At 34.2% G+C, this 16,784-nt stretch overlaps 1 protein-coding gene across 6 annotated transcripts in view; it reads left to right on the top strand.

Moving 5' to 3' along the window:
* Positions 1 to 16,784, top strand: part of PCDH7 (protocadherin 7) — a 410,332-nt gene that overhangs the window by 181,058 nt on the left and 212,490 nt on the right. For 2 of the 6 annotated variants that reach the window (XM_037138578.2, XM_053672407.1), the window contains exon 2: positions 5,729 to 5,921. The exons of 1 other annotated variant lie outside the window; for it this stretch is intronic. In XM_037138578.2, the coding sequence (XP_036994473.2) occupies positions 5,729 to 5,921 (193 nt within the window). Of the gene's footprint in view, positions 1 to 5,728; positions 5,946 to 16,784 lie in introns of all 6 variants that reach the window. 3 more of the 6 variants (XM_037138577.2, XM_053672406.1, XM_053672405.1) reach the window with 2 other exon arrangements.

Here is a 16,784-nt window from a genome sequence, read left to right as displayed (position 1 = left end):
CTTTAAATACGAAATGCGCCTCTTCTAATACTGCAGTGTTCTGCTCCATGACTGTTTCGGTGCTTTATGACTGACAAAGAGAGTCATTAGAAGTCTGTTTGATGGACATAACTGAGTGAATTGGAAAAAATAAAAACCCCTTTTCAGCTCATTCAGAAATAATTGATGTGATTGAGACAGCTGTATGTGAGTTCCAGATAAGGAGATTTACAGAGAAACTTTTGAAGCTAAAAAGGAAGGTGCACATTTAAAGTTCTCAATAAAGTGTCTGTAAGACACAGCAGTATTCAACAGGGAAGGAGATTTAACCTGAAGTTCTTTCCTGTGGCATCCTGAGGGTCCTATCCTCTTGCAAATAAAATCCTTGTAAATGCAGAGTCGCTGGGTTGTATGAAACAGACCCCGAGGGGGGGAGCTTCTGCACTCTCACCCCATACTGGTTTTTCTTTTACTGTAAGTATTGTGTAAAATAGGATACTCCCAAAGTTCTATTGTTTTTTTTCTTTTCTAAAATTAGCCACTTTTATTATGCAGGTTGTAACTCAGAAGGTTTTGCTGATGTTAGATGGAAGGCAAACTTTTTAAAGTATGTCTGATTATGAGACATATTTGCCTTTGTGGTATAATGTTTACTTTTAAAAAATCTTCATCCAAGGGTATGTTTATTGACTTGAGAGAGACAGAGGGAGAAGAGAGACATTGATGTGGCACAGACTTTGATCGGTTGTCTCCTAAATGCTCCCACATGTGCCTGGACCGGGGACCAAACCTACAACCTAGGTATGTGCCCTAACCAGAAACGGACCAGAGATCAGACTCCCAAACTTTCAGTGTATGGGTTGATGCTGTAACCACCTGAGCAAACCTGGTCAGGGCTTATCCATTTTTAATAGTTAGATCAAAAGGTTGGAGCATCCCATACACCAAAAGGTTGGGTGTTTGGTTCCCAGTCAGGGCACATACTAAGGTTTCAAGTTTAGTCCCTGGTTGGGACACATGAGAGACAACTGATCAGTGTTTCTCACATTGGTGTCTCTCTCTGTCATTCTCACTCTGTGTGTGTGTCTCTCTCTCTTTTTGTCCCCTCAAAATCAATAAACATCCTCTAGTAAGAGTTTAAAAAGTAAATGTTACATCACAAAAGCAAATATTACATCTTATAAACAGATATACTTTAAAATATTTCCTTCCATCTAACATTACCATCCTCTCTCTCTCTCTCTAGATCAAGAAACATATCTTTGAGTGAGGATCAAAAATGTATAAAAATAAATGTATTATTATTCATATATATTTTAATATGCATCTGGTCTCTATTGCTTTTTCTAGCAACTATAAATAAACTTAGTGACAACTTTTTAAAAATAACACTTGGAAATGTTATACATATTTGGCAATGATTGTATTCCTAAAACAGAATGGCGTGTTCATGTTAATTCAAAAAGTAAATTTCTGAACAGTGTTAGATTGTAAATAGAACATGGTATTATATCAGTACTTTCAGAAAAGAAGGTGATTATATGGTTTCGTAAACTTTTAAAAAATAATGACTACTTGCAAAATAAACTAATAAAATGAAGCAGTTATCATAGTTGTAGTTCAGTTGGACATCAGCTTTATATATATATTTAAATCTGTTTAGAAAACTGTTCAGTCCTCTAATGAACTTGAAATTGTGTGAACCTAACTTTGTTTGAGCTTTCTGAATAGGAGCCTGAGGAAATCTGTTTGCTAGTATACCTGCTATAATGCCTAGATTTAGGTTTTCCTGCTTGGCAATTTACATTATCCATCATGAAGCTGCAATTTTACAAAAAATAACAATAAATCAAATGCTCATCACATCTCCCCTCTGTAAATGCTTTACCCCTTGAAATAATGCCATTAGAACACAAGCCTTATCTCTCTAATCTAAATTTGTGTATTCTAACCAGGCTCTTTCTCCTTTCTACAGAGTTCCCCTGTATTGCTAGTAGCATCCATTCACTTTTTTCAGAAAAATAATAAAAAATATTAATGAGCAAATACGTTTACTGAATATAAACCATTGTACACCCCAGAGCACCCACCTGAAACAATTCTTATTTGCTCTGTTTGTCTTGATAAGGATATAAGGTGAATGGTAATGAGTATTGCAGTCACACATCCCTACCTTTGTGTCATCAGAATTTCCACTGAGGAAGGGAAGACAGGAAGAGGCCATTCTCAAGGTCACAGGCAACGTGAGCACAAGAAATGAGGGCAGAGATCCTCTCAGTTAACACTTTTGCCCAATTTCTTCTGTGACCTAACTTTCCAGAAAATAAATCCAATAAAATTATATTAAACATAGAGAATGATGGTTCACAGTTTACAATAGTTTAAATTCATGTCAACGTTAATGCATTCCATCATTTGGAGACTAGGATGATGGTGAAGGTACATCAATATTTCAGTGACTGCATATGATCTGGAGTTAACTTTAACATATTTGTGACAACCTCTAAAATATTTGGGAAGTTCTCATAGTACGGTGCCTTGAAGTGAAAGTCTTCAGTGTGTCATAATGGAATAGAAAACCAGTTGATAAATGCTGTTCTAACATTATCAATTATAGGAATATTCATATTTACTAAATTGATTACATTCAAATAGTTTTTGAAAAAAATGTGGCAATGTATGCACATATTTGTTTTACAAACAGTTTGTATTTAAAACAATAAAAACTTGCTGCATTAATAAGAGAATTAGGTTTAAAGTTTCATATGATTTTTTAAAACTACGTTTAAAAAGCATTGTGAATTATTGGGCCAGTACTGTATTTTATTTTTTAAATTAAAGGATAAAAAAACCTAAAACATAATGAGAGATAGTTCAAGATATACAGCTGCACAGCTGTGGCCTGAGGTATAATACCTTTTATAGTATATGTCTTTGAGGAAGCTCAAGGCTCTTTTTATAAACTGTCTCATTATCTCTCAGGGAATTTAAGTCAGTAAGGGGCGAGTATTATTATCTCTATTTTACAGACCCTGAGCCTAAGGTGTAAGAACCAAGGGTCGGCTAACTTGTGTGAGGTCAACGGAGAATCAATGTATTGCTTGGACTAGAAGCTCTTTCTGTTATACTTTTCTTTCTCATGAAACACACAGACACACACACACCATGCTTGGATTTCCCCAACATGTACAATTTACCTGACCTTTGTAATTTATTTTTAATTTAATTTATCTCTTAATTCTATTTGGTTTACCTGTCTTCTCTAACTTCTTTCATTCACCAACCACTTAATATTAGGAGGCACCCTTTTGTTCTTGCATGTTCAAGTATTACTTTAAGGAAATTTTCAATACCATGAAGAAAGACAAAAATATAGATAAATAAATTACTCTATTAACACAAATATTTTTATTTTAACTGCGACCCTGCTCCTTTCATATGCCATATTTTAAAAATAAGTAGTCTAAAGCACTTTCTCCATTTCTCTGTATTTTTACATGTTGGTTTTTTACTTCCTTTGGTCTAATCAAATACTGTCCTGCACAGTTTAGAGATTTCATAGCCACAATGAACTTCGAATGAATGAATCCAATGGGCATATGATAGCATTCTTCTCAATGTCTTCAATGCCTTTGAGCATATTTTCTTTAACTCCAGAAATGATTGGCTTCCTTGGCTTCTGAGTTTCAAAAGTGACCTAGTTTTCCTACAAATCCTCATTTTTATTATTTGCTGCTGGCCCCAACACATAAGATAAAACATCATAAATATAAAGTGGTTTCTATAGTTACTTAGATGTAAAGTAAAATATCACAATCACACCATCGTAAATGCATATAAGAATTATTAATAAAACAAGGATAATGTTTCTTTTAATGTTTTCTTCAGTAAATTTTATTCCATGATGTGTATGCTCTTTATACTAGAAATATTTTGTAATTTTTTTTAAAACTGCAGTACCAATTCAGGAAAACATTATGAAGAAGAGAATGTGATTTAAATGTTTTCCCCTTACAATAAAATTCAGCAGTTCTTTTCTTTTCAAGTAGATTTTAATTATTATGCTATTACAATTGTTGCATTTTTCTCCCCTTTCCCCCCCTCTGCCCTTCACCCCCCCACATCCCCCCACTCCTTAGTTCATGTCCATAGATTATACATATAAGTTCTTTGGCTTCTTCATTTCTTATATTATTCTTCAGTCCCCCTGTTTATTTTGTACCTACCATTTATGTTTCTTATTCCCTGTGCCTTTTTCTCTACTCTTCCCCTTTCTCCTCCACAATGATAACCCTCCATGTGATCTAATTCAGTAATTTTAAAAGTTTGATTTTTACCTAGAATGAAAAAGAAGATTTTATAGTGACTATAATACAAATAACTTGAGGTATTGGGTTACAAGTACTGGGCCAATCTTCTATCTGAAACAAAATAAAAGGAAGATTTGTGGAAATGTGTGCTTGTCTCTAGCAAAGCCAGTTTATAAATTTGGAGAAAATGTCACAATTCTTAATTTCCCTTTTATAATCTATCAAGTGTCTATAATCCTTAACGTTTTTAAAAATTCTACTGGTCCTAGTTTCAATTAGTGATTTTTACCATTACCATGCAAGTTACAAAAGTACAGAACAGGTTCTTTACATTTCTTACTATTTCCTGGCAGCACTGGTGTTATACTTCATAATGAAATTGAACAGTATAAGTTACAGGTTTTAAAAATCTATACATTTATGCCATTTTCAAATCATACTAGAGCTTAATGGACCCAACAATTGCATGAATGACCTGAAACAGACATTACAGAATCTTTTTCATCTTGTATTTTTCCAGATGTTATGTATGTCACACTGTTGATGTATGGCATTACTTTGTTTTTCCTAATGAGCCTTTTTTTGTTGTTTTACCTTATAGTTACAATAATGTGCAAATTCCACGCAGAGTGAACTTTGAGTCCAGCCGATATCAGCATCAGAGTAACTATCCAGCCAATATCCAGACCCATCAGAGTGGGTCCAAATTATACAAGCATCTGCAACACTTTTTAAATCCAGTCTAAAGGCTGTACATGATGTTTTTTTAGAACAAATTATAGTCATAGAAATCACATACAATTAAACTTTTTTGGTTTATTCTCCATTCTCTGGTTAAGAGAACTTTTATCTATTATTGCAGTACTACCCTTAAAATTTCAAGGCCAATAGGTAATATTTTAATATGAATGAAGTAGGCAATGTATTCCTATTACTTAGCACTTCATCTAAATTCCTATTTATCAGCTGTACCCTTAATAGTTTAAATCATCTGCCAGAACACTCATTTTTAATCACTATATGGAAAATTATTTAAAAGTGAATTCTTCTTACAATGGATTGGTTCAATATTTCTTGCTTTCCTGAATCACTGACCCTTGTTATTATAAAGTCTATTTGTGCAAAGCATATTTGAAGTGAAGACTACAAAACAGAAAAAGACTGAATATGTGGAACTAACATAGATTTAGATGTGTGTGTTAGTGACATTGCTGTTTCCTATCTCTGTTTCAGAAAAGGAATTTTGAGCTTTTGCATAATAAAATCTAAGTATTGTTTCAGATAATTCAGAGTTAACCAAATAGATTTCAACATATTATATTAACCATTTTGTATTGCATTAGTTGTCAGTAGACCTTAATGTGTATAATTGATGTATTTTTAATAAGATCGTGTACAATCTTCTACCTTAGTGACATTCAGAATCTTTTCTTTTACAGCCATTTCGTAGAGTGACGTTTTCTGTTGTGAGTCAGCCTCAGGACCCACATCAGGGGTCACTGCAGAGTTGCTATGACAGCGGGCTGGAGGAGTCAGAAACACCAAGCAGTAAGAGTTCATCAGGGCCAAGACTGGGTGCCCTTCCACTCCCAGAGGACAACTATGAAAGGACCACGCCGGATGGCAGTGTTGGTGAGGCAGAGCATATGGAAAATGGTAGGGGCAAACACAACATCCACACACATAACCACGCTAGTGAGCCGTAATAAGTAGACTCGTGAAGGTCAGTCTAAAACCATAATAAACCAGCTGACACTAAAACTATTCTATGTGAAATAATAAATATTTCCTAAAGTACAAAAATGCCAAATAAAGAAACATAATTTCGTAGATAAAATTTGCCATTGTAAAACAGCCTGTCAGACATAAACACATTTACAAATAAGAATAATACTATGAAAAAAAAAAGCTAAATTAGTGCATAATAGTGAAACAATAGCAATCTGAGAAAGGTCTTGTGTTATTGTTTTCTTGTATTCATTTTTGTCATGCAACTATTTCTTCAATTGCAAGTGTCTGGTCTTAGTGCAAAGGAATGGCAGCAAACAAACTTTACTCTTCCCCTAGGTATTTAGGAAAGCATTTTCAAGCATTTCTTTTCAAGTGATAGCTGAAATGGAGTTAAGAAGGAGAACAGTATTGTCTTGTTCTCAGAAGCATATTATATACGCTATTAGAATTCCCTGCTCACTTAAGTATAAGGTTTTACTCATTTTTGTGCAAGGAAACAAGAGGAAAGCAAATCATAGTGCTTTATATTCTTATCCTGTTGTGAGATGATTCTTATAATTACTACAAAAATTGCAGTTATATACATTTTTCTTTAAGTTATCAAATTAAGATTGCAAATAGTATTTATAAAATGTATACATTTGTGTATGTCCCCAAAGACAATTAGGAGATGCATTCTTTTTTTATTTTGGGTAATAAGTAAATGTCTGAAGAATGGGTTTTTGTCTAATAATGGAATGGTGAATTTCTTACTAAGTTTATTATTATTTCAGTACAAAAAGATATTATGTGCAGGTGAAATAAGGGGAGCCACACACATTTTATCTTGTGAAAACCTGAAATTAATTTGCCTTTCATCATTCCAAACCTCAAGTGAACTAAGACATTCTAACCTTTTGTTATATACCAGTTTCTCTGGTGATGATATGCAAAAAAGAGCATAGTAATGCAGGATAAACTTGATTTTTTCTGGAAGTTTACTTATTAATATTAAAATTCAACACTTGCGAGTAATACGTAAGTCCCCCAAGTTAAATTACTGCAAATCTGAACAATGTTAAATAATTATTTGTTCCACATTGTTATCTGGGTGATATGCTATCAGGATCTGGTGACTGATAATCCCTCTTGATTAATTATCTAGAGTGTAAGTGGCATTTTACCTTATGGCTATAAAGGCATGCTTATCTGTGTGCATGGTGGTGTGTGCTTATGTGGATGGGAGTTTGGTATGGTTTTTAAGAATTAACTTTATTATTTTTAAATGAGTATAAAGTATTTTATATGAATTACAGTGGTTATAAATATATACCTGAGGCAAATATGTTTGAAAAACTTTGCACAAAGTTAAAAAAATAAATGTTAAATACTGCCGAATTTTATAGATACACACACATGTGCATGCACACACCTAGGAAGGCAGGTTAATTCAGTGAAGGTATTACTGTATCTGTGATTGCCTTTCGGTGATACCATTTAATTTTATTTGTGTTTTTGAAAGTACTTGTCTCCCTATAAGCAACATAATGATTAATTATTTTTGATGTCAGCTATATTAATAGAAAGAAACTTTGTATCGTTGGCATTACAATCATATTTTAATGCTTTTTTTAGTTTAAGGATTGTCAGTGCCTTTAAAATAAGGAATGATGAATAATAAAAATAATTCTATATGACAAACACACATCATTTACTCTTAGGAAACATACATGTCATGGAAAACTTTATAGATGAGCTTGATAGAGACTAGAAAATTCATTAAGACACATTTACCAAAAAAGATTTTTAGTTATTTTTTTTATAACTATGTTTTTAGTCTTGGCAGCAGTAAGAACCATCATAATGTAACTAGCTGATTTTTCCTGTTTTTTTTTTAATGTGACTGACACTTGACATTCGGAGTTTATATAACGCTTTGTCATCTGCTAGCTGTGATTCATGTTAGCACTAATCTATAGGTAATGACGGAGGGAGATGTGATTCACTTTGGGCGATGCAAATGTAGCAACTGACATTTGAATGAGTTTGGTTGGGTCCAAATTTTCAGACTTCCATCTACTAGCTGTAAAGCGCCATCGTATTGCTTGAATTCTGGTCATTTCATTTTCAATATTAATGGGTCATTCTGACATAAATAGAATTGAAATTGAAACCTGTCAAGTATCCATTTGTCACATTTAATTGGAATCCAGGTAATCGGCAGTGTTTTGCTTGGTTAGGTTTTAATCAGGATTTGTATTGGATTTTCCATGAAAATACCCTTTTGGATGCTGTCCTAGTTTCTAATTATTATTACCTCCAATATTTTCCTTGAATTTTAACCTATGTGAAACAGTACAGTTAAAACTATTTTGGGGATTAACGCTCATTGTAAAATGTATAAGATGATTTTCAGTGCAATATTATACAACATTCTAACATTCTAATGTCCTAATGCAAAGTGAGTGTAAGTTGGGACACAGCTGATGGCAAAAAATACATTTTCACAGATGCGGTAGTTAGGCTATAACTGAACACAGGAAAATTTAAGTAGATAAGCCATGAAATGCCCATCTTTTATAAAAGCCTTTGTCTGGTTTCTATATTTTAGCGTGCTAAACAAAATTTCATTAAGCAGGTCTGTGGTTTACTTCTTTCTATAATACGTTTTATTTTATATTCCAACCTAGTTAGTAACAGATCACAAGTACAGTTTAAGAAAGAGAATGCACTGTAAGACTAAGAATAAAAAAAATCATAAAAGCTGAGTCTAATGATTAGAATGATTCCCACCATTTTGATAAAACCAAATCTGGGGTACTTATACCTCATGGGTTCTGGAAAGAAGTAATGGAAATTATACCACTGAAAAATGCTTTAAGAAAATCTTTATGGATTATACATTTGTTCATGAACAAAATCGCTAGTATATTCTCTTCCACTTTAACTATTTATTATCTATTTATGATTATTTCAAACTGAACCTTTGATAAGATAGGGAAAATTGGTTATTTATGATCTCACTAAAATACAGTTAGTGTAATTAAATACTTTAAAATGTAGAGTTCATGGTGGAAAGTGGAGCCATGATAAAATATGTGATAATGGAATGTTAAATAATTAAACCCTACAGCAATGAATTGATAATTCAAGTGAAAATCAAATACTAAATTTACAAACACTGTCACACTAAGAGAAACCATTGACTGTGCAAAAGCTTGTCCTTCTTTTAATTACACAGGAGTCTCCACACTTTCCCTTGGAGTGGTCTTTAACAATTTCTTTAGGTCTATTGTGTTCATATACTTTAGTCCTTTTCCTTCATGCCACAGTGTATTTAGTCTTCCCAAAGTTCCCCATCCACCCTGAGTGATATTTTCAAGGCTAGTTTGTCTTTGTTATATATTACTTCAGAAGATTTAGTGGTTAATAACTCAGATATAAAAATATTCCACTTGACTTCTAATTCCAATTCTGCTGTTAGGACTAGGTAGGTCATCTGCTCCATCTGGGTCCGCTTCTGATCATCTAGAAAGCAATTAACTAAATGAACTTTAGAATCTTACCCAGATCCAACAATCAGCAATTCTCTCCTTACGATTCAGTTGTTCTTATATCTTTTTCTCTCCGGAACAGAAAGAGCCCTTTGGGCCCCTTAGTGAGACCTTGAGCAAATTTGATAATATGTGTTAATGTGAGCAGCACGGAAGTGATTCTCGGGTTTTCCTTGCAGCCCACGCACCATATGTGCGTGCTAATAGTAGATAGTGCACGTATTACAGAAATCAAAGGCATGGGCCCATTTCAATGGGGTGATTTTCCAGCAGGTCGATGGCAGGGCTGGCACCCCAGCAGGCCACTGTAGGAGACACTTTTGGAGCCTTCCTCAAATCGCAGTATGCGAGAGTCATCTGTACATTTGATCTAGCTCTGGGTGCAATGCCCTTCAAACTATTCATTATGATTAAGCGATATCACAGTAGATTAAGCACATTTGCTTTCCTGCTTGACAGTGTGAACTTTGGTCAGAGTAAGAGTGCACAAAAGGTAGATAACTGTATATATTTTTCTCTAGGTGAGCTTACAAGCAGTGTAACATTAAAATAAATTAAAACAGGAAAATAGCAGTTGATCCACAAGGCAGGTTATAAGAAGTTAAAAGAGGTCAGAAATTTGGCCACACTAAATGCCTACATACATTTATGCCTTTTGATTCTTTCAGATACTTAAGATATAATTTTTATTTGTGTATATTAATATTTTTTAATTTCTCACTTCCAAAATGTCTTACTTTTTCAGACATACATAAGCTATACTTAATTGTTGTTTTACTCATTCTCACTCCATATGTTTTAACCAGTGTTTAGATGACATTGTCTTTGAAGGTTAAAATGTACTATAGTTCACCACAAGCCCATTTGGTATCTGCTGTGGACTTTACTCATTGCTTTCAGAAGTAAATGAGAATCTGTGTGAAATATGATTTGGGTATGAAACACCATTTTTATATGACCAAAGATAATGAGAACATAGACTAAGCTCATGTATTTTTGTGACATAAAGGACACCCTTCTTCTCTGCTTTCCTCCTCCCTACCCAATTTTCAGCAGTCATCTGTGAGGTGTAGGCTTGTGCTATTTTCATTTAAATCGTGTTATGCAGCTGAGGCTTCTTCTGTCCTTCTGTCATGCACTTGTCAATAGCATAAGCATAATAACTCCAAACAAATGCTCTGCAATTTTTTTCTGGAGGAAGAGACTAATGTTCCCTGCAAAGGATTCATTTTCATGGCTGTGCGTCTTACTGTGTCACCCTGATGGCCAGTGTCTGACTGGAGCTGTTCCAGCCCTCTGTGAATTGGCTCCCTGTCTCTCCCAAGTGTCTCCAAGAAGTCCACATGCCCTCACCTTGGGAGATCCCTGATTACTTCTGCTTCTTCACGTTGACTAGGGAGAAATAGTGATAAGAAAGACTGTCTCTAAGCCAGGTCTCAACAAATCCAGGTATGTGTACAGCAGCTTTTCTGTAAAAGGAGCAGCATGGTCTAACAGAGCCTAAAGATGATGCTGTTCTAAAGTAGAAGAGGCATCATTGTGGATAGCATGCATTGGTTTAAAAACAGGCTATGAAATCTGATGATGTTGGTTTGAATCTTGGTTTCTTAATACCTAATAATTTGTAAGTAAATACAACAGCAGAAGTAATATCACTATATAAATTGATAACGTTATTTACTGCTATTCTTTAAATAATAATAAAATAATTGTGATTATTATTAAGTAGGTAAGTTGGACGTAACACAATCAGTTTATCATCAAAACATCATATAATGTTTCATCTCGCAGAGAGAGCCTCCTATAATTACTGGTAAGGATGATAATCTGAACTTGAATACTTTTCATTGACTTTCTCATTTTTGTGGAGTGACAAGGGGCAACAACCAGGAGCAGTGATCTTTAACCACATCAAGGATCTAAAATGAGAAGGAAGGGTTTTATCTTCTACCGACAAATCAACCCAACTCTGTGCTCTTTTTTGTTCAAGGTGGGATAAAGTCAGTATCATCTTCCTACATTCTCTACTCTTTTTTTTTTTTAAGGCTTTACATTTTATCCCCAGCACTCCAATTGAGTGAGTGTTCTTTAGGTGTGTATTTCCTTTTGAACTGCTGCAAAATATTCACACTGCAGGGAAAACAAGCTGAAAAACAGTGTTCAATTAGTATGCTTACTGAACTCTCAGTGCTTTCTTTTTTAATCTCAGTATTAATAATTAACACTAATAAAACACATGGTCATATTACCCTTTTTATTCTAATTCAGTCATTTAAAACTAAATTACTCTGCTAAACCCTTATGACATTTGGGGATGGAGTGAGCTCTCATCAAATATCAAAGGGACTTTGGAGGTCAGATAGAGGGTTTGTTGCCTCTAGATTCTTAAAGCATTTGCTTTGTCAAAATTTCTGTACACTTGTTAGATAATGCATTCCATGTTTAACTTATTTGGTGAAGGTGTTATGCTCATATTTCCTGCATCAGTTTTTGCTTATAGATTGTATGTACCTCTCTTCTTCCACAGATTTCTTTTTTTAGAGCTTGTTATTAAAAACTTGATATTGCTGAAAAACAACACTCTTAAGCATCTTTTGGCTTTTATAATGTAGTTAACACTCAACTTCAGAGTCTAGTCTACTTATTGAGAAATTATTTCATCTTAATGGTCCTTTTTTAGGGTAAAACACTCTCTACTGTCCCCTCTTCTATTGTAGTTTTTTTTTTGTCAGGAAACTTTCTTTAGTAAAGCAAAGCACAATAATATCCATGATATCTCTTATTTAATGGAGTAATTATATGGTGATAAGGATGAGGTTATTTTAATGTGATTTAAAAAATATTTTATTTATTTTTAGAGAGAGGGAAAAGGATGGAGAAAGAGAGGTAGAGAAATATCAATGTGTGATTGCCACTCTCATGCTCCCATCTGGGGACCTGGCCTGCAACCCAGGCATGTGGCCTGACTGGGAATGGAACTGGTGAGCCTTCGGTTTGCAGCTCATGCTCAATCCACTAAGCTACACCAGCCAGGGCAAGTTATTTATTTTGATTCAACAATCATGATTTGAAAATAAAATATAACCAAGGTTCTTGGAGGAAGTCAAAGTTAATAGGAAAGAATCCCTGCTTTCCTGGTGGAAGTCCTTGTATTAGGGAGATACAACTGTGATTGTAGTGAATCACTATAATATTAAAAAGAGAAAGCTCATTAGAGAAGTTTAGAGTGGATGAAATACAGACAAAAGAGAAAATAGTTATATAGATGAAACAATTATGAATGCATTTATTTAAAATTTACATATATTAAATAATATCTTGTGCTAGAAGAAGTCTTGACATGTTATCTGCATCATGTCTTGTCTTTTTACTTATTTTCAACACTGTTACAACAGTGATTAAATTTGCGTGGGGGTTCATGTTAAGCTAAATTAAGTCAAATTACTTGTTTTCTTTTTTTAAAATTTATTTATCTTTAGAGGGGAAGGGAAGGAGAAGGGGGGAGAAACATCAATGCATGGTTGCCTTTCTTACATCTCCTGCTGGGAACTGGCCTGCAGGGAACTGGCCTGCAACCCAGGCATGTGCCCTGTCTGGGAATCGACTTTTTAAAAAAATTAAGTTCTTTTATTCCTTATATTTTTCTTTTTGTATGCTAAGTGTAAGTAGTTAAAAAAAACTCCATAATTTATTATTGATGAAATTGGCAACAGACACTGAATCCAGGTCTGAACTACAGAACAAGGTAGTTTTATGTCTCTGTTTTCTCATTTCTTATAAATATGAACAATTACTAAAAATATCTGTGCTTTGATAAGTCCTTTCAAACTTAATAAGAACCTGTAAATAATATTTAGAGGTTATGGTTTTCTCTTCAGAAGACTAATTATCTTACTCAATTAAACAGAGTAGATTGCATTAAATTATTTTTTAAAAATCAAAACAGCATTTTTTTTCTCATATTGTGGCTACACATTGTTTTTGTAATTGCTATCTCAAGTTGCAGGTTAAGTTTCTGGGCATTTATCTTTATGTCCTATTCCTTTTTACCTGAAGTATAGACAGTAGGCAGCCTTGTTTTTGTATCTTGTTTCTGATAAATGTTCCTTAATTTGTGCAAATGGATTTTTGACATTACTTTCATTATCTTGTATGTCTTCTCATTACTATCCAAAAAATATAAGTTTATTAGAAAATGAGAAAGTACTTGAAACATTTAAAATTTTAAATGACTTCTTAAAAACAGATTTTCAACTGCTAAAATATGGCAATCACAAAAGAAACTAATTTTTGATACTGTATGTCCAAATGAAGTCTGTGATGTGTGCTGTAAAATGTTTTAGTTATAAAAGGATAGCAGAACCATGTCCTGCTTTTTGAAAATTGTCCACTCATTCATTTCTAGTGCAAAATACATATTCTACGATGTTATTTCTGCTCTGAAATGCTCAGGACCTGCTATCAATGAGGTGATAGGGAGACCCTCATATAGCTGAGAGTGGTTTGCTTCTCCGAAGTTGCATTCCTGAACTACAGTGAGCTAACAATGAATTATGCACATTGTTCCAGTTCAGTGTGAGGCTGCATTTTGCCAACCCAGCATTTGTAGCGTAAGGTCATAGCAGCCATAGGTGAAACTTTATACAATGAGCAGAGAATTTTTGACTATTATGAGAATTCACCAAGTTCAGTAACCATTTATTGAGCACTTACTCTATGCAAATTCTCATAGAGGATTGGAGACACACTCTCTGCCTTCTGTGCATTTAAGTAGTGTGGTAGAGATGAGATGTACAGAATTGGATGCTTAGAAGTAAAAGAATGAGAGGCCTTATAGAGATCCATTGGTACTACAGCCAGAGGAGTATATGGGTTAAGTATATGAAAAATTGTAGCCAAGCCTTGCAAGATGGATAAGGAGAGATGTGATAAGCAGGAATATGAGTGACATTATAGAGTACAGTACACGATGCCAGGAGTACCAACCTGTGGGAAAACAGTAGTACTATTTGCCAACTTTGGAAAAACAAAATAGAGTAGCATGTTTCTGGGAAAGTAGATCTGATTAAGGCACATGGGGTTTAGGGTACCTTTGAAACATTCAGGTGATATCTAGCAGGTGACTGCAAGTGTATATCTGAAACTTGAGAGTATAGATAAGTAGCAGACTTGTAGCGTTAAAGTCATTAGCACCTTGGGGATTTTGAAATCTTGGGAACAGCTAAGACAGTCAATTGTGTATATGCTACTAGAGAAACATGATGTCTAACACACAATCTGAAAAACTACTGAAATGAAAGAGAATAATGGAGAAGTAAGTTTTGGTGCTGACAAGGACATTTAAAAAAATAATGTGACTCACTAAGGAGAAATTTAGAGTTAGAAAGTAATGGTTATCAAATGCGCAGTGATGCAGAGTTGAAGGTAAAGAAGTAGACACATGATTATGCAGACTTTGATTAATGAAGAGAAATAGGAGACTTCACTGGGAGCTACACTGTCTTTTATGCCTCTTGTCTCCCACTATCCTCTCCATGGGTGAGGGCACGATCTTTGCCTTATTTACCATAGTGTGATGCATCTGGAATAATCCCAACTCCTAGGTGTCCAAAAATTGCTGAATTTAGCTGTACGCGCAAGGAGCTCAATTTTGCTGATCAAGATTCAGTAGAAATGAAACAATTAAGAAAGCTGAAGATCAAGAAATATACTGTAAAGATACACTTGAGAACTTCTCAGGTCAACACATCCATTACAAGGTCATTATCAGAGACAAGGGCATGGTTGCATCCCTTGAAATTTATATTAATGAATTTCTAATCATCTTATGAGCCCATTGTTCAGGGGTTTCTTGTTTGTTTGTTTTCACATAATTTTCTAAAAGTAACTACAGAGTCTCAATTTCTGAATACTAGCTTTTGCTATCTTTCCTTGAGTTTTATGGTAATTACACTTTTAAATGAGTTTTGGCCTTTCATATGACTTTTGTGTTTTATTTTATACTAGGGTATTATTTGTCCATCTCACTGGCTTGAAATTAAAATAGTGTCTGACTAATTGCATTTTTTGGTAAGATCCAATAATTGATCATATTGTTCTGGTCATTACAACACAATTTAGTTGTGATTAAAGAGTATAGCACTGTAATTGTGCCATCAATTGCTAGTGACTATTCAAATAGATATGTTTCAGAACAGAAAATAATGAAAACAGAATTTGCATGAAAAATAAATTCAAATAGTATAGTACAAGGCCTGTCAAATTCCAGTCTATTTTACATGTAAAAAAATCACAGAAATGCAATGTCAAAGATGTTTACCACAGCTACTACACCTTCCAAGGGAAGAAATCACTCCAAATATATTATGTGCAAAGACTTACTAATAGTGATTTGCCAGGCAGATGTCACTTTTGATGTTGTTTTTAATCTAAAAAAGGACAACCATCAATGTCACATAAATTTATTCTTTTTTTCTTTGTCCATTGTTGCATAGCCAAAATTATGAGTGGGGATTATATTGATAAAACTTGTCTTCTAGCCCAAGAAAATGTGACCAATTGCTACACAATAATTTCCAGATAAAAATGCACCTCCTATTTAATCATGAATACATTTGTTTGGCTCATCAACCATCTCTAGATGTGTCTATTTTCAGCCTGATAGATGCTCTCTCTATGTCCTGGAGCATTGAAGGAAATGTATGAAAATGTACTGCATGCCAAGAAAACACTGCCTGTCTAGTTTCCAAGTGGTCCCTGGGAATTTTTTTCTAGATCCAAAATTCACAATTTCTTCAGTGTGCAGAATTGTACTTACCCAAGGCCAATTCCTCACGACATTATACTATCCTGAAATACTAGATGATTACTTTTTTAACAGGAGAATATTTCATTGAAGAAATAAGAAGTCCCTTCTTCTTCTCCAATACTCTTGATCTCAAAGAAGAACCAAGGAAAAATCAATATATCTTTTAAAGGATTGCCTGCTGAGGATGGAGTCAGAAGAGAGACTTCTTCATCTAGACCCAGTGAAGCTGGGTGAGATGTGATGCAACATGTCCACCATTGGTTGAGGTCACCCCCCAAAAGACATCGCTTTGGCTCCCTGGATTCAGGGCTTCTTGCAACCCTGGGTACTAACTGCTCCCCCATGTCTCTAAGTTGTGCTTGTTTGTTTGTTTGTTTTCTCTTTTCTTTAAAATTATCTCAAGGAATTTGCGTATTCTTCCTT

This window comes from Artibeus jamaicensis, unplaced genomic scaffold, assembly GCF_021234435.1.
Source record: "Artibeus jamaicensis isolate MK-2021 breed Jamaican fruit bat unplaced genomic scaffold, CSHL_Jam_final contig_76, whole genome shotgun sequence".
NCBI lineage: Eukaryota > Metazoa > Chordata > Mammalia > Chiroptera > Phyllostomidae > Artibeus > Artibeus jamaicensis.
The sequence above is the reverse complement of the archived record's forward strand: the minus strand, read 5'-3'. Positions and strand labels throughout refer to the sequence as shown.